Genomic DNA, 17,422 nt, shown 5'->3' on the forward strand with positions numbered 1-17,422 from the left:
AAATATACCGGGGTCGATGCCGGTTTTACGTACCGTCCTATTATAAACAGGGTTTTTAACATTTTAATTATTTCCGTAAAGCTTAAATGCTATCCGGGTAGCGATATTATAAAATTTAAATTTAACCCTTTTAAAAACGTTATTTAAAAACGTAATACCGCGGGTTTAACGGGTAATATTATTATTCCGGATAGTAAATTAATTTTTAAATTGGGTAATAATAGCCAAAAGATTTTACAATTGTAATTAAATAATAATAATTTGGCCGGTTATATTTTCGTTTTCGTTTGCTATTTCGTTTTTTATTTGGGCGATAGGCGAAAACGTTTTATTTGGAAATTTTGGAATTTCGTTCCTACCGTTTAACGTTTTAGTAAAAGGTTGGTAAGGAGAATTTTACGCTTTTTTTAGGTATTTAAAAATTAATTCGTATTCGTACGATCCGTTAATTTTAATATTGTCGATTGGTTAATTTTATTTTATATCGGATTAGGGTTTAACGGGTTTTTTAAATTTTATATTAACGTTAATAAAAGCGGGCTTTATTGGTTTTAAATTTATTAGGGCAATTATAGTTTTTCCGTTTTAATCCGAATTTTCGGTATTGGAAATAATAATGTTTAAAACCAAATTATTTGGTTTTACTAAATTTGCGTTTATTACGCGTTGGAATTGGCGAATCGGTAAACCGTAATTTTTACGCGGCGATATTAATTTCGCGAATAATATTTTCTATAACCTAATTTACCGTTATATATAACCGACGTAATAAACGATTAAATAAAAGGATTAAACGATATATTTTAATTATTTTACCAACAAATTATAATAAATTTAAAATTATATTACGGCCAAATATATATTGGAAAACCTTAATATATTAAACGTTATCGACGAAAATTTTAAACTGAAAAGAAAAAAGAAATTACAATCGACGACGCGCTTAAAAGACGCGTTTAAATCCGGAGGTAATGGATCTTTGTCCGATCCCTGGCTCGGTATGGAGCCGAATCGTGATTTTAAGGGTAGGTTTAGGGGCCTGATCCTCACATTAACACTATATATTCCTTTATTTATAAATATTTAATTAAATAAAAATCGTATAAATATAAGAGAAATATTGGTATAAAGCTTAAACTTAGGGCTTTTTAACGGTGAAAGCCTTATATTTAAAATTGCTATAAATAAATAAAAATAAAAATAAATAATAATATTATTATTTTTAACGCCCTATTTAAAAATTTATATATAAATAATAATATATATAAACCTTTTATTTTTATAAAATATAAATTATACTTATTTTAACATCCACGTGTTATTTCTTTTTCCAAATTATCGTTCGTTAATTTTTTATTTATATAAATATACGTTAAATTTAATAATTTATGTAAATATTTAATAATTAATATATTTATTAATAAAAGGTTTTATAGAAATATAATTCGGCATAATAAACCTTTACATTTAAAATATATAATAATTTAATAACGTTTATTTTTTTATTTAATTTAAAATAAATATAAAATAAAATTTAAAAATTTGTAAATTTATTAAATTTGGATATAAAATGCGTAATTTTAATAATATTTAAGAACTCTTTTAATGTGGCCGCTTGGTTATACCAGTTATATAATTGTTAGAATTTTGGTGTTAAAAACGTTAAAATTGGTAAAAATATAAACCCGTTTCGATTACAAATTTATTAAAAATATTTATTATTTTACCTATTCGATTATTTAATACCCTATATTACGTAATATATTAACCAAGTTTATATATATAATATATACGTATATACGTCCCCCCACGGGCCGAAATATTCAAATTTTATACAAAAATTAAAATATAATTAAAAAAAATTAAAAAAATCAAAAATTTAATAAAAATCCAACCTCCATTTAAAAATTAAGGGCACCTATATCCCAATTCGATTAATATAACCATTGAAAATATAAACTAAACCGTTGTTAATTATTTTATTAATTCCTATATCCAACGTGCAAACCGTTTATCTTTACAATTTTTATTTAATTAATTATAACGGAGTGTCGGTCGCCGAATTGACGAAATTACCTCCATTTTAGCCCAAAATAAACAAACTATCCTCAAACCTAAACCAAAGTAATCTTTGGTTGGACCCATAGATATAAAACAAACCCACGAATTAAACCACGGTTTAATTGTAGAGCTCGCGTTTAGGGATAAGCCCTAAAACTACGGTTTCCCAATATTTATTATTAATTGGGGCGGAAATATGTATTTTAATACCCAATTGGAATTATAAGTTTTTCTCATATTAATTTTAATATTTTTTAAATGGTTATAAAAAATAATTATTATATTTTTATCATTTCCAATAATTTTATAAAATAATTATTTTTTTTTTGGCAATAAATTCTATTTTCAATTTATTTTCCATTTATTTTTGTTTAAATTTAATCGACGTTATATATTTATAATTAACGCGTAATTTCGATTTTTACCGCGATAATATTATATTAAATCGTTTATATACGCGGTTTACAAATAATTTAATTTTATCGCTATTATTTGTTTATTTTTTAAATTGTTTATTACGGTTTTGTAAATTTTAAACCTTACGACCAATATTATTATTTATTTTACGTTTAAATATTATTTTTAATTAATTGTTAATTATAATGAAAATTATGGTGGAAAATGTAAGTTTTTACCCATATTTATTAACGATATTTATTTTTTTAAGTGGTGGTTTTTTTAATATAAAATTAATCCGCGATTAAATTATAAAATTATAAAATTTGTAAGAATTTGAAATTTTTATTATTGTAATTAAATTCCAAAATTCGGAAAAAACTTTACAGGCGGTGTTTTTCTAATTGGATTAACCCTACCCCTATCCCGCATTTCATCCAATTAAAAAAACGCTGCTGTTTAAAAAAAATTTTACGTTAATTTTAATCGGATTTAACCTTGTTTTCCCACAATTTTTTTCTTGGTAATTACGTAATAATTTTCGGTTTTCCACCCGATTATTTATTTAATTCCAATTATTACCGATTTAAATCGTTAATTTGGTAATTATTTTTATAACCATTTTTTTATTTAATTTTAATTAATTATAATATTTTTTATTTTATAATTTATTTCCGTTAAAACGTTTTATAAAATGTTCAAAATAAAATTAATACGTACAATTTACACGAATAAAATGTTTAAAATATATTTAAAACCGCGGGTAAAGAAAATATCGTTAAAAAACGGAAAAATATACGTTTTAAACCCGGTAATATACTCTTATTTTTTTATTATATATTTATTTTATTTATTTAATTTTATTTTAATTATTATTTTACGGAAAATTCAAAAAAATATAGCGAATGTTCGAATTAATTATCCCCAAACTATTTTTTTAACGTTTAATCCGGAAAATTACCTATAAATATTTACCTAATTGCAAATTTTCTACGTTTATTATCGCGGTTTTGTAAAAAACAATTAAAACGTTTTTTACCAATTTTTTTATTGGTAAATTCTTTTTTTACATTATAATTATTTATTATAATTATTTTAATATAAAATAATTTCCAATTTTTACGCCATATACGCTAGCCGTATTATTATTCAAATTAAAAATATAAATTTCGTTAAATATATTTTTAATATTATAAATAATTAAATATAACCGCATATTAATACGCAACTTAAATTTATATTTTATAACGTTATATTTAATAAAAATACCCCCAAATTCAAAAAAAAAACCAGTTATCCGTTTTAATATAAATAAATTTTTTGGTTAAAAATTATTATAATTTTTTATTAAACGACGCCCGTAAATAAACGGAAAAATAAATAATAAAATTTTTATTGTTGGATAACGTATTATTCCGGAAAAAATTCCCAAATGTTTTCCTAATTTTACGTTTAAATATTTATTTCCGGTCCAAAAAAAACGAATTAAATATTTCCCCGTTTAAATTATTTAATTTTATTTTTTATATCGTTAAAAATCTTTTTAATAATAACGCCGAATCCGACGAAAATAAAAAAGAATTAATTTCTTATTATATCCGAAAAAAATAATAATACGTTTTTATTTTAATTTAATAATTTAACATAATATAAAATAATTATAAAAAATAATTACAATTTTTTAAAATTTGCGTTATTTTATTTAATTAAATATTTAAATATTTTATTTTTTCCAATAATTCTTTTGTAAATTTTAATTTTGTATAAAACCCGCGAACCCGCGGGCCCCCAAGCTTTTCGGGCTTTGGCAGGCCTCATATGCAATGCATCCTCTTTTATCCCGTCAGTCGAAACCAAGTCCGCCAAAGCGTATGCAAGCCAATGGAGAGAAAATAATCTCAAAGTGATAAGCTACCGCCATGTGACTTGACATCAACAAAAAAAGAAAGCCAAGATTCATGCCCCTCCTAAACACTATCGCAAGACGACCAGAGCGACAGCAACGAGCGCGCCGTAGACAGCGGCACCCGAAGAGCCCTCCCCGAGACCCGCCGCGGCCCCGTTCGGGTCTGCCGTGCTCGAGGGCGTCACGGAAAGCGTCGTGTTCCCTCCCGGTGCGCGAATGGTCGTGGGGATGTTTGTAGGAATGCTTGTGGGGATGCTCGAAGGGATGTCGACAGAGATGTCTGGGAAGGGCGACTGGCTCACCGTGAGCTGGCGCGCTACCACCGCCGCGGCGGGCTGGGCTGGTGGTGTTGGCGCCGGCTGCACCATCGCGTCAGCCATGAGCGCGGTGGAAAAGAGGAAGCTGATGAGAAGAGTGAGTTGGAGGAAGAGGCGAGCCTAGTGTGGTTTTTGCTTTGTTTTTCTCTCAGTCTGGCTGTGTAGATGTTGCTTGATGGTTAACTGTGTTGGTATGTAGAAGGTGATGAATATTTCCTAGTTTTCCCCCGAGGGAATGGCGTTTAATTTGTAGAGGGTCAGATCGCAGTTTAATGAGATCGAGATTATGATCCCCCTTGTCGTTTGCAACCTATGACTTCATCGTGGGCCGTCGGAACACCAATGCGGGGAAGCGCAACCTGATCAACACTGTCGTCTGCTAAAAGAGGCGAATGATAGTGTTGCCAACCTGACGCCGATGCCGATCCCAAAAGGCACAGCAAAAGCTGCGATTGAACACAAGTTGACAGGCTTGACAGGATTGCAGAACCAATGGATTTAATATGAACTTTTTGTAACCCTCCTTGGTGATCTCCCGAGTAGCTTGCAAGTCAAGCTCGGCAAAGTACCATCACCATGTGCCGGTACGGATATGGAGAGCAACAGGTTAAAGGGCACAAGCGCAGTATGGTGTCTTGGCGTGTATTGCGCACAGTAGCTGTCAGTTTTAGCTTGCGGGTTGTTGTTGACCATTGTGTTCAGGCGGGCCTTACCCACAAAATGCTAGCGCACCCGCTGGAAACCTAATTCAGACCAATTCTACCGGTATCTGTCCATTGTGAGTTAATGTTTGAATTGTTGCATCGAGTATACAACTGGGGCAGTTCGGAAGCAACCACACAACTTTCATGGCAAGAAAGATGATATGCCTGAGCCAAGGATTGTGTGTGTCAGTCAGACACATTCCCCCGCTACCTTAGGTCCCCCCACCCCCCCCCCCCCCCCCCCCCCCCCCCCCCTACCTCATTGTGGCTTACACGCGGGTACGGGGATCCCTGCAAGCAAGTGGCTCACTGTCGCTGTTGGTGTTGAGTTAGAGTATGACTGCAAAGTCCCGCCCTCCTCCTCACGAATGAATGACCGGACCAGCTGCAGACATCTGCGAGGTTTTTCTAACTGTCCTCCAGTTTTTCTTTCTCAAGTCACAAAACCCCGAGCTCAAACTAAAGTCATGAGCATCAATTTTCCCAAGACGGAGGAGGAGGTGCTGCGGCTGTGGAGAGAAATTGACGCCTTTCAGACGCAGCTGCGCTTGACAGAGGATGGGCCTCGGGTCACCTTCTACGACGGTCCACCGTTTGGTAAGCGATCCAGTCGAGACGACCAGCTCAAACGGATTTGTTTGTGCGCCAACTATCAGCTCCCATAATTTGCTAACGGCTCTGTCCTTCATCTGCAGCTACGGGTAAATTAGTTTATCTTACTGAAACACCGTGAAACTGTATTTCCAAACAGTCTGCTCAAGTGTCTAACCTCGGAACAGGACTCCCCCATTACGGCCACCTTTTGACGTCGACCATCAAAGACATCATCCCTTGGTACTGGTCCATGAGGGGATACCACGTTGTGCGACGCTTTGGTTGGGACACGCACGGCCTACCCATCGAGTACGAGATCGACAAGAAGCTGGGCATCTCTGGCAGGGATGCCGTCATGCAGATGGGAATCGAGAGGGTATAATGCAGAATGCAAGGCCATTGTGATGAAGTACTCTTCCGAGTGGCGACGCTTCATCGAACGTCTTGGAAGATGGATCGACTTTGACAACGACTACAAGGTATGCCGACTTTGCTGCGATCTGGCTTTTGCATGAAAGCGCATCCTCTGAGTGCTGACAAGCTTTGCAGTCCATGGACGTGACCTTTATGGAGTCATGTTGGTGGGTATTCAAGCAGCTCTACGACAAAGACCAAGTCTACCGCGCTTATCAGATCATGCCGTTTTCCACAGCCCTGTGCACGCCGCTCAGCAAAATGGGGGCGAAGCAGAACGAAAAGTTAACCCTTGATCCAGCTGTCGTTGTCTTGTTCCCTTTGGTCGACCTTCCCGAGCATGAAAACACATCGCTGCCCATCTACACTACTACCCCGTGGACTCTCCCCTCCAACATGCTCATCGCGCTTAACCCTTCTTTCGAGTACTCCAAGATCCTAGACGAGAAATAGGACAGCACTACATCATTCTAGAGACCCTCCTCTCGACACTGTACAAGGACCTGAAGAAAGCGAAATACAAGGTAGTCGCCAAGATCGCCGGCAGTGACATGATCGGATGGAAGTATGAGCCATTGTTTAGATACTTTGCCAAAGCGTATTCTGACTGCTTTCGAGTCATCGGGGCCGAGTACGTCGAAGCCGGAGAGGGAACAGGCCTAGTTCACCAAGCCCCGGCCTTTGGCCAAGAAGACTACGACGCCGCCATCGCGGCTGGTTTTCTTTGGTCCTGAACGCCTGCCGCCCTGTCCCGTTGACGACAAGGGCTGTTTCACCAGTCAAGTTGCCGAGTACGCCGGTCAGCACGTCAATACTGCCGACCGCGCCATCATCAAAGACCTGCGGTCGACTGAGAGGCTCCTCGTCGAGCGAAACATCACCCACACAGACAAGTTTTGCTGGAGATCCGACACTCAGCTGATCAGGAAAGCTGTCTCGTCTTGGTTCATCAGGGTGGCAAATGACACCGACGCCATGCTCAAGAATTTGGACGAAACCAAATGGGTTCCTCAGCTTTTCAAGTAAAAGCGCTTTGCCAATTGGGTTGCAAATGCTCACGACTGGAACGTCTCGAGGAATAGATACTGGGGTACTCCTATCCCCTTATGGGTCAGCGAGGACTACGATGAGGTCGTCTGCGTAGGCAGCGTTGAAGAGCTGCGGCGTTTGAGTGGCTACGATGGGCCTCTGGATGATATGCACCGCGACAATGTGGACGGATCACGATACCTTCAAGCAAAGGCAAAGGCGATCTTCGGCGGATCGACAAGATTTTCGACTGCTGGTAGGTACAAGTCTCTACTCCTACGATACTCGAAGATGAGATGGCAGAATAATGCTAACGCAACAGTGTCGTCCCAGGTTTGAATCCGGATGTATGCCGTATGCCTCGAATCATCACCCCTTCAAGAACAAAGAGCAGTTCGAGCATCAATCTTTCCCCGCCGACTTGATCGCTGAGGGCCTCGACCAGACGCGTGGGTGGTTCTACACGCTGTCTGTGCTGGGAAACAAGCTTTTTGGCACCTCTCCATTCCGCAACTGCATAGTCAACGGTCTAGTGCTGAAGACGGCAAAAAAATGTCCAAAAGCCTGAAGAACTATCCAGATCCGAATTTGGTCATTAACAAATACGGTCCGGACGCCCTGAGGCTTTACCTCATTAATTTCCCAGTCGTAAGAGGGAAGCCGTTGCGGTTTAAAGAGGCCGGTGTGAAGGACATTGTATCACGAGTTCTCCTTCCTCTGTGGAACAGCTATCGTTTCTTCGCGGAACAAGCTGCCCTCTTCAACAAGACATAAGGGGCCGGCTTTATCGCCAACCCGGAGTTCTTTACGGCCGGCGGATTGAATATTATGGATCGCTGGATATTCGCAGACTGTCAGAGTCTGTTGCAGTTTATGGAAGAAGAGATGCGAGGTTATCGACTGTATACCGTGGTTCCTAGACTACTGCAGGTCATTGACAATTTGACGAACTGGTACATTCGCTTCAACCGCAAGCGGCTTAAGGGCGCAGCTGGTCTAGGGGTCGAGGACATACGAACGGCACTTGACACGCTCTTTCTGGTACTGTTCACCGTCGTTCGAGCGATGGCGCCTTTCACGCCCTTTATCACGGAGTACATATGGGCTGCTGAAGCCATTTGTTAGCGACTATGTGTCAGAATCTACAAACACGGAAGTATTTACTTTTTACACATACCGCCTGTGAAGGAAGAGCTCTTTGATCCTGAGATCGAGCGCAAAATGGCGGCGATGCAAAAGGTAATCCAGCTAGGCAGAATTGCCAGAGAACGTCGTAGTATCAGCCTTAAGGCCCCACTTATGTCGCTTGCGGTTATTTCCGATGCGCAGTTCCTGGCCGACATAGACCCTCTCAAAAGTTATGTTGCTGATGAGCTAAATGTCCGCGAGGTATCCCTTACTGAGGACGAGGAAAAGTACAAGATTCATTAAGAAGCGCGGGTGGACTGGCCGACTTTGGGCAAACGGCTAAAGAAAGACGTGCAACTCGCCAGGACAGCCCTTCCTTGTTTGACGCAGCAAGAACTCCGCCAGCATCAGAAAGACAAGAAAATCACGGTCGGCGGCATAGAGCTTGACGAGAATGACCTCACCATCGTTCGTGTGCTTGCCCAGGACGACTCTGGGCAAAGGTCCGATGAATCGCTGAGATGGGAGGCATCCTTTGATCTGGCTGTTGTTGTGTTGCTTGATGCCGCTCCGCACCCTGAGCTGCTCGACGGGGGTCTTGCAAGTGATGTCGTCAATCGGGTACAAAGACTACGCAAGAAGGCTGGGCTTGTACCGACGGACGATGTTCACATTCAGTACGATATTGTTGAGAACCCAGACGAGGTGGATATGCAGAGACTGGTGAAGAGTCGTGAGGCACACTTTATGAGCACCCTGCGAGCTCGACTCGAGCCTACCCCAACAGGTGTAGCTGTAGCTGACGGGAATGTCATTCTTGAGGAGGAGCGGGCTCTTGGCAGCCTTGTACTTAGATTTCGTCTTGTCGCGGTGAAATGAGTGAATGACTGCCGGAAAGGTCGGACAGTGAGGTATCACAGACCCCAAGTTGTCGCTAGATAAACTGTTGTACTTAAAAGTGTATCCCTTTTTAAATTTGTAGTAGAAGTCCTCTTGTGTAGTAAAGCTTCATATAATCCTGATGGTGACCCAGAGGATTTGAAAAGCCATCTCGTTACTCGGTCTCCAGTCAAGGAACCAACAAGGGCGTGTCTGATAGACCTGGATCTTCGTCGAAATGGAGTGTTAACTGACTGCTCAGGTTATGTTGGTTTCTAGGACTCGTGTCCGTGACAAGCAGAGGTCTCGTGACTGCAGAGCATTTTTGTTGAGGAAGCACCCGTAAAGTGGAAGCCAAAGCCCAACGAGAACCTCACCTGGAGCTATCGGTGCCATCTGATGTTGCTCCCAAGGCCTCACGCCCTTTGTGTCGACGTGTTTGTTTGGTGGCGTGACAATGAACTTCCGTATCGCCTTCGCTGAGAACTTGTTTGACTCTTATGTATTCGAGATAACCTGACATAATTTCCTGTAATTCGAATTTTGGACTGTGAAGAATTAGCTTCGCATAAAGACCCGATCCTGAGGCTCCTGCATCCTCATATTCTTGGAGTGGCTCATCGATTAAGCCAGTTTTGGGCTCACAGCTAGGCAGCTCCGCCTAAGGATAAGGCTTCCTACCGATTGTGCTCCTTCTTGCTTGCGAAAAGGTTGCTTGTATATGGCGCCAAGCCTTGAGAATTCTAAGTCCCATGAATTCCGCGAATGCTGAACATGATCAACAGATCTGCCGGTTCTATCATTCTCTGCAGCAGCCAGAAGGTCTTGGGAGGTTGTCGTCTCCATGGTACAGTCGTCAGTCTCCATCTCCTTGCCAGTGTCCAACAGCTGGTTTAGGACTTCCCTGCTGGCGAAATGCCAAGTCGTTGCCGCGGGCAAACTCCAGCAATTCAAGCTTCTTAAAACTGCAAGACATTACCGTTTCGCCGTGGATATTGGAAGCCTAGTCACTAGCGTGAGGAATGATGCTTGAGGCATGGCTGATAATCACAGCAGGGTTGCTCCTGTACTGGGGATTCGGGGGTTTGAGTGCTGACCGCAACAGGTTCCAAAAACTCGATGGATCAAAGGCCGGTTGTGTGTGTTTGTTCGCAGAGCTCGGGGTGCTTGGGAGGACTATCTGTCTATATTGATCAGAACACAATGGGCCCAGAAGCTCCATTCATTATTGTTTTACCTTGCCTGGGGGTGCAGGGAACTTCACAGGCCGGTGCTCAAGATCAAAGGGAAAGAATGTTGATTATTTACCTTCTGTTTGCGTTGTGTTGAGATGTCGCCTTCAGATAGCTTGCTTGACCAAGGTGAAAGGAAGTCATTCGAGCGTGACCCGGGGAAACATTGATGAGGAGCCTCGCCGCTGATTATTTGCAGGCGTGCGGGCAACTCATTGACGGAATTCTATTCAGTCAGTTCAGATCCGATCGCGTCTACAGCCTTGCTGGTGTGTACCCCGCCTGCTCCTGTTGCGAAGCACAGGTTTCTGATTGGCCGGCGGGCGCCAGGGCACCTTGTGGGGCTGGTAGATGTTGGTCGGGATGAGGTGGAGGCAAGACGCTGCTGCTTTCATTATTGGCTGGAAAGGTCGCTCTAGGCTTTCCACTGCAACGGTACCAAGGTGCCTACCGTACAGGTACCTACCTACCTGGTAGTTGGCTACCTTGTCTTACGTACGTAGGTACCTTACATTACCTGCCTCTCAGACACAGTCCGCACTCGAAGGGGAGAGAAAGAATGGCAACACTAACCTCGACATTCCGCAACCTCTGGTTATCCGCCTGTAGTGCAACCTCAGCGAGTTCTGCTCGATCCAAAAGCCCCGTGGTCCGCTCGCGTGATTGGGAGAGATAATCGATGGTAACCAGTAAGCACATATCTCGGATGGGCAAAAGCTCGGTTACACAAGTTCAGATGGTGGTCTAACTATACATTCATCTATAGCTGCAATTTCGCTTTTTCCGACCACTAGCCAGGCCTCAAGATGGGACTTTGTGCCAGCAAGTCCTACTTGCAGACACGGGAGCCACTGACTCCAAAGAGATTGCTGGCAGACCTTATTTGTCTCTCTGGGCTCGTCAGTGGGCTTTTGTGGGCGAGGATATGGTCACTTCAAGTATTTACAGCACCATGGACAACCGATAGAACAATGTTTTGACAGAATGCGACTCCTCCAATACCCTTTATTTGCTCGACAGAAGATCCTTTATATTAGTTGTTGACCTTTTACTGTCATTACTGCTGCTGCAATGCTGGTCATAGCCATCATACTCTTCTTCATACTCCCGCCATAGTTGTTTTGCTGCTTCCGCTTTTATCCCTGTTGTTTGCCGCTGCTTTTGTTGTCCACCATCTCATCTTCCTCATCTCTAACATGATCAAGTCACTAAAGGAGTGTTAATCGCCGATGTTGACAGAACATCTTTCTTTCTGGATGTATAGTTATGGTCTTTATGCCACATCTTGCTCTCGGAGATTCTGTTGGTATAGCACCTTCCTGTTGAGCCTGGTGACTGCTGGACTTGGCGACATTCTGGGGTGATGCGACGTCGTGGTAAAGTTTTTGACTAGCTTAAAAACAGGCAAGGATGCCTCGCTGCTGTCTCTGCGCGGTGGCAGGTAGGGGTTCCGGAAAATGAAGATGAGATCCCATTCAGGGCGAGGTCGGGTCGGGGGTTAGGAGGAAGTTTCGCGTTGATCTTAACTCCCAAGCCGGACCGGAGTTCCGGCGGTCTTTGTGGCGATACTTGAAAAATCCGGGGCTCCGAAGATAGAAGAACGAAAACACCACACGCTTCTCGGTCGACCCGATCTCCATGTTGTCTTCAATCGGGGATAAAAGATGCCATCATCAACAGAATGGGCCGTAAAACTCCTCGGGGGTGTGGTCATGCCAGCGGGCAGACATCTTGGCCTCGACCTTCTTGTTGCCGCTCTTGGCGGATGGCGACGGCCGGAACTTCTTGACAAGCTTGGCGGCGCAGCGGCGAGCTGTGTACAGGATTTTGCGGACGCGAAGGTCATGGGTGGCAGTTGCTTGGCTGGACTTGATGGAAGACATTGTTATCAGCGAGGGTTGGTATACAGGTGAAGCTGGTTTTCTTTTGTGTACAATGTGGGCTTGTACTTGTGGGTAGCTTGGAGATCGATGGGAAGAGAAGAGTAAAACTCGACTGCAAGTATTGGGGAGATGGCCATTGCTTAAATACAAGTTGACAGGGGCAAAAGCTCTCCAGGTGACCGAGCTTCGTGATATACACGTACTGGCTGGACGCGTTGTTTTGTTTTCCCATGCAGTCATTCCGGGGATGCAGCTCTGAACTTTATCTGAACCCCTTACTCTCGCTTCTGAGGGTTGTCGGCTGATGCACAGTAGGTTCTAAATGCTTCCATGTATATTTTAAATTAGTTTTTATGTGAACGATGCTGTCAAGCTTTAGGTCACAGGCAGATGATGTATGGGTTGACTTCAAGGCTGACAGGATGCCCGGAGGACCCTTTCCGGAGGACAAGCTCCGGGCAGGTCCCCATCCTCTTCCCCTGACAGATACACATTCTCCTCCCCCATTATTTTGATATAAAACTTCTGGGGCTCTCAAGATACCATCTCGGTCACATGGAAATGACCGTTATCTCTGCGGGTAAAAAGATGGCGACAAAGTTGAAGGAGCTGTTCAGGTAATCGCATTTCAAGCCAGCGATTTGACGTCGTATACACATCGGTGAACATGGTCAGTTTCGATAGCAAGTCTAAACTAAACCGGTGAATAAATCGCTGGTGGGAAAACATATCAACAACATGTGGCTTGGATTAGGAACTCACTTCTGCGTCCTATGGCGGGGTGGCCTCCAAACAAGGAACCCAATGGATGGACATAACAATTTGGTTTTGCGCTGAATACAGATTAGCATTGCATGGGGTCAATTCCAACTGTGCAGTCACGACGCGCGGCTGAGAACTCTACGCTCTGTGTAAATATTGGCAACCAAACCTAGCCAAGCAATCGAGTTCTAAACCTTGTTATTGGGCCGTGGCTGTCCTCTCCTGGACTCCCAGGCGGAGCATTGTCACACCTTTGTTTGTTGTTGCAGCACCTTGCGGCAGCGCAGACCCACATGACCTGCGAATTTGCGCTCCACCTGCCACGAACTTATTGCCGTATCAACGAAGCGCTCACTAACTTTTATGTGCCTTTGTTTGTTTTGTTTTCTTCCCAAAGAGACGCGTGTTTTGTCTCTTTTTTGCCCTCGGAGTCATTGAACCTTAGGTCTGCAAAAGGCCCATGTACATACAAGGATGATGCTGAAGAAGAATAAAGAGTGGTTAGCCACTCGATGCACATACCAAGCTGGCTCTGCGCTCCAGCCTCGTCCTGAATCTTGTCCGCTTACTACGCATGGGTAGGTAGGTACCTACCTAGGAAGGTAAGGTAGATACCCGGCTATCCAGCAATGTCTAGTATTCGAGGGTTAGGGGTGTGACAAGTTGGATGGTGAGCAGCCACCTAAGGCTGTACCTGCTAATCGTCTACTCAATTTTCTGTTTGGCAGGGAGACAGATGTTCGTCATTTCCCCACTGGTACCTACAGCAATGAAGTCAATTATGCGCGCTGTGCCATTAACCGAAGCCCACTTGATTTCGAAACAAGTCTCGACAACTTGACTCTTGAGTACCTAGGTACCTTACCTACCTTACCTACCGACGCCGTGGACAAGAGATCCTCTGGACAGAAACCGCGACTTGCGGGAGGCGTTGAAGATGGTCCAGATCAAAAGCAACGTAAGTCAATAAATAACATTTGGGAACTGTCGAGTTCATCTGCCAACCTAATGCTAACATTCAAAGATCCGTGCCTCAAACAGATGGGAGATCGATCTCGAATGGGTTGCTACCCGCGAGGCTACCTACCATCCCCACTTCATATCCTTCCCGCGACCGACGCTCCCGTAACCGTGATTCAAGAGTCAGCCCCAGCCGTCAAGATAACTCTCAACATTGATTCACCGAACCTTCAACGGCGACACGAGCAACAGCATTTACATCTACCCCAACGCATGGTTCTTTTGTGCAAGCTCCCGCTACCTGAAAGTTAACGAGGTCAGCCCTTTCCCAGGGTCAAGAATTATTGGCTTGATTGGTAGCTCAAATGTTTGTTTCTCTTTCAATGTTTTTCAAGACGTGACCTCAGCATTCTCTTATTTTCCTGAAGCACCGTGCCTTTCGCTCTCCGTACAGACCTCCTAACCTCTGCTGACAATTCAATACAGTTATCAGATAACGAGTCGCCACACACAATCCACCTAGGGAGCTTGATCTCCGGGGTCTGCTTTTGATACATGATGCCACATGCTGCCGGTGATGCGTATAGTTGAAGGTTCATCATATGGATACAGCGGCCGGGGAGGAGAGCTACACGGAGAGCTACACATCGAGACTCGCACTTTGCAACAGACTCTAACCACTATGAGCAGACGAAGCCCTCAAGGAGAGATCACAAGCTCTGCTGAGTCTTGATACCAGACACTAAAGGCACGTGCTGCGCCGGTGCCGACACTAGCGTCAGCCACAGATCTTCAACGGTTAGTGTTCACTTTTCCAAGTCCTAGCCTATGCGATCGTTCTTGATCATACGCTCACAGGAAGCTCTGCTTTTCAGATTCATACAATTTGTTTCCCAAAAGCCCTACGTAGTTCTTGGAGCTATTTGCGGCCGCTACAACCACACATCGAATATGAGCACACTCGTTGCGCAAAGCTATCGCCGCTACCTCGAGTGATCCCCGACCATCAAGCATGCCACAAGCCGCACCCTTGAGCAACAAGCAGGTTTAGTCTCGCTTTTTGAAGGCAACAAGTCCTTTTGGGAGCATCCAATGATCAGGTTACTTTTCTTGTAGGGACGTTACATCTACTCTCAGCGCTCCATTTACATCCTACATTTTCCCCGCCAACTGTACTATGAGCCAGCTCATACTAGAAGGATCTTGAGTCTACAGAAACTGACCCATTTGTAACCATTTATGCAGGCCCCCCATTTATCAATAACGAAGTACCGAACTCGGTCCCCTTGGCCTCCGACCCTTTCCAGCCGATTTCCGACACCAATTTAACCAGCAGCCCGCATGCTTACGATGTGCTCACCGCTCTTTATTGTCAGAAATTCCCAAACTCTCGTAGGGAGGCATGGGCCGTGCAAATTCGCTGCCAAGAATTCCAAAATAACAAGCTCTGGTGTCACATCCCCATCCATCCTCCTTCGGCCTTCGGACTGCTCATACTGTGGGATGAATGATTAGACTCAGGCAATACATATAAAGGGGTAAGGGGTCATGATGTACGCATGCGTAATTGGCTTCATGCGGTTTCCGAAATTGACTTTCATCACACATAGGAGTTCGTCATCCCTGGTTTACACACAAATACCATCATTCTCGGGCAGGCGCGTCCTTCAGTCTCAAGGAGGCTTAGAAAACTGCAATCTTACAAGGGTCTAGGATCACTTTTGGCGAACGGGGTTCCGGACAATCATGGCAAATTCCAATACGTAAGGGCATTTGGTTTCCGAAGCAACCCGATTGATATTGAAGGAATCATCAAGCTCCCCAGGCTTATTCTTATAACAAGAATATAGGTCGTCATTTACACGATCCAGGGGATAGATATGCTAAACAAAGCTCGAGACACCTAGTTTATCGACCAATTGACGGCATTCTTTCCCACGAGTCCAAGAACAGTCCGGGGTCTCAGTCAAATGTGAAAGACCCCAGTTGATACAGAGTTATAGAATGTTACTCGATCTATTTTTTTGGGCCAGGCCAGGGCCATAAAGGCGCTGTCGCTTCAGAGGTAATAGGAAGAAAGTCTGTCACCTGCAGGAGTGAAGTCTAAGCATGCACCCCTTATGCATCGTGAAAGCTTCCACTATACATACAAATTGTAGTCCAGACAACCAGGCTTCTGTGATCATTCCAAGAATATTAACCTTTTCCATAGACTATATATTTGGCCTCTGCCCGGGCGAATTGCTCGATCTTCTGTTCTCCGTTCTTCCCCATGCTTCATCTCGATCTCAGACTGTCTATATACTGCTCTGTATTCCACATTCACTGCTGCTACTTCAAATCGCCTCATTGGCCTTTTACTGTTTCCAGACATCTTGTCACTTATCGGCTGGCCACATTTGGCGTCACGACCAACATAACTGGACTGGCATAATCCCAACCAGGGCCATCTCTACCGACATCAATACACTATAACAACATCAGCAGCAGCAACAGCAGCGATAGCAGCAATAACAGCCACAATGGTTTCAATCACCGAGTTCACCAGGGTCATTGCCCGCAAGGCCAAAGGCCTCATGAGAAAGAAGAAGAACGGCAACCAGTCACCATCGACCGAGCCGAAGATCGCCGTGCGGTGGCTCACCGAGGACCGAGCGCAATTTCTCGGTCCGTTCTGCGGTTGAGACCCTTTTCTCCCGCCACACCCAACACATCGTGGACCGAGACTCCACTGAAAAAAGACTTGCAAAGCAAAAGCATCACAAGAGCGAGCGACTACTTGCTCCGGCGGGTATGCCAGACATTGTCTGACTACAACATCCAATAGGAGAGTGGGATTCTCTGACGATAATATGGATAAAGCGTTTGTCGGCTCAAAAAAATAAAGCAAACCGGGCATCTAGACATTAAAGAGATGGTCGGGGGACACATACACACAGAAGGCTGGCCTCAAATGGAGGGAAAGCAGTTGGATTTCTCGCTTCCCGGTTGCCCACTATTGACAAACACACCGCCCACTCCTCATTTTTTACACTGAAGGATTCTATCAAACATAATTGGAGCCGAAACCCCCATCACCGTTTGCAACACCTACATAAAAAAAGCCCCGCAGCTCGGATAAATGATAGATGGAAAACACACCTCGTTTGAACCCACA

The 17,422-nt window shown here is 43.3% G+C and overlaps 7 protein-coding genes across 7 annotated transcripts; 4 read left to right on the top strand and 3 right to left on the bottom strand.

Moving 5' to 3' along the window:
* Positions 1 to 4,431: 4,431 nt before the first annotated feature.
* PgNI_10190 (uncharacterized protein) lies at positions 4,432 to 4,743 on the bottom strand (the record flags this gene model as incomplete). The annotated part of the gene is made up of 1 exon (XM_031130164.1): positions 4,432 to 4,743. One exon carries the CDS (start codon positions 4,741 to 4,743, stop codon positions 4,432 to 4,434), a length of 312 nt encoding a protein of 103 aa, XP_030980309.1.
* Positions 4,744 to 6,382: 1,639 nt separating this feature from the next.
* Positions 6,383 to 8,195, top strand: PgNI_10191 (uncharacterized protein; the record flags this gene model as incomplete). Its single annotated transcript, XM_031130165.1, is given in 7 exon segments — positions 6,383 to 6,457; positions 6,528 to 6,817; positions 6,835 to 7,027; positions 7,056 to 7,397; positions 7,422 to 7,681; positions 7,755 to 7,975; positions 8,002 to 8,195. The coding sequence occupies 7 exon segments, from the start codon at positions 6,383 to 6,385 to the stop codon at positions 8,193 to 8,195; spliced, it is 1,575 nt and encodes a 524-aa protein (XP_030980310.1).
* A 54-nt stretch (positions 8,196 to 8,249) lies between these two features.
* PgNI_10192 (uncharacterized protein) lies at positions 8,250 to 9,428 on the top strand (the record flags this gene model as incomplete). Its single annotated transcript, XM_031130166.1, has 3 exons — positions 8,250 to 8,515; positions 8,561 to 8,836; positions 8,915 to 9,428. 3 exons carry the CDS (start codon positions 8,250 to 8,252, stop codon positions 9,426 to 9,428), a joined length of 1,056 nt encoding a protein of 351 aa, XP_030980311.1.
* Positions 9,429 to 9,686: 258 nt separating this feature from the next.
* On the bottom strand, positions 9,687 to 10,838 carry PgNI_10193 (uncharacterized protein; the record flags this gene model as incomplete). Its single annotated transcript, XM_031130167.1, has 3 exons — positions 10,737 to 10,838; positions 10,110 to 10,332; positions 9,687 to 9,914 (listed from the first exon to the last, which is right to left on the bottom strand). Exons 1-3 carry the CDS (start codon positions 10,802 to 10,804, stop codon positions 9,687 to 9,689), a joined length of 519 nt encoding a protein of 172 aa, XP_030980312.1. The 5' UTR covers positions 10,805 to 10,838.
* A 1,495-nt stretch (positions 10,839 to 12,333) lies between these two features.
* Positions 12,334 to 12,543, bottom strand: PgNI_10194 (uncharacterized protein; the record flags this gene model as incomplete). Its single annotated transcript, XM_031130168.1, has 1 exon — positions 12,334 to 12,543. The coding sequence occupies one exon, from the start codon at positions 12,541 to 12,543 to the stop codon at positions 12,334 to 12,336; it is 210 nt and encodes a 69-aa protein (XP_030980313.1).
* Positions 12,544 to 14,098: 1,555 nt separating this feature from the next.
* On the top strand, positions 14,099 to 14,577 carry PgNI_10195 (uncharacterized protein; the record flags this gene model as incomplete). The annotated part of the gene is made up of 2 exons (XM_031130169.1): positions 14,099 to 14,263; positions 14,347 to 14,577. The coding sequence occupies exons 1-2, from the start codon at positions 14,243 to 14,245 to the stop codon at positions 14,575 to 14,577; spliced, it is 252 nt and encodes an 83-aa protein (XP_030980314.1). The 5' UTR covers positions 14,099 to 14,242.
* Positions 14,578 to 16,787: 2,210 nt separating this feature from the next.
* On the top strand, positions 16,788 to 17,092 carry PgNI_10196 (uncharacterized protein; the record flags this gene model as incomplete). Its single annotated transcript, XM_031130170.1, has 2 exons — positions 16,788 to 16,932; positions 17,007 to 17,092. 2 exons carry the CDS (start codon positions 16,788 to 16,790, stop codon positions 17,090 to 17,092), a joined length of 231 nt encoding a protein of 76 aa, XP_030980315.1.
* Positions 17,093 to 17,422: the final 330 nt, after the last annotated feature.

This window comes from Pyricularia grisea, chromosome VII, assembly GCF_004355905.1.
Source record: "Pyricularia grisea strain NI907 chromosome VII, whole genome shotgun sequence".
NCBI classification, from domain to species: domain Eukaryota; kingdom Fungi; phylum Ascomycota; class Sordariomycetes; order Magnaporthales; family Pyriculariaceae; genus Pyricularia; species Pyricularia grisea.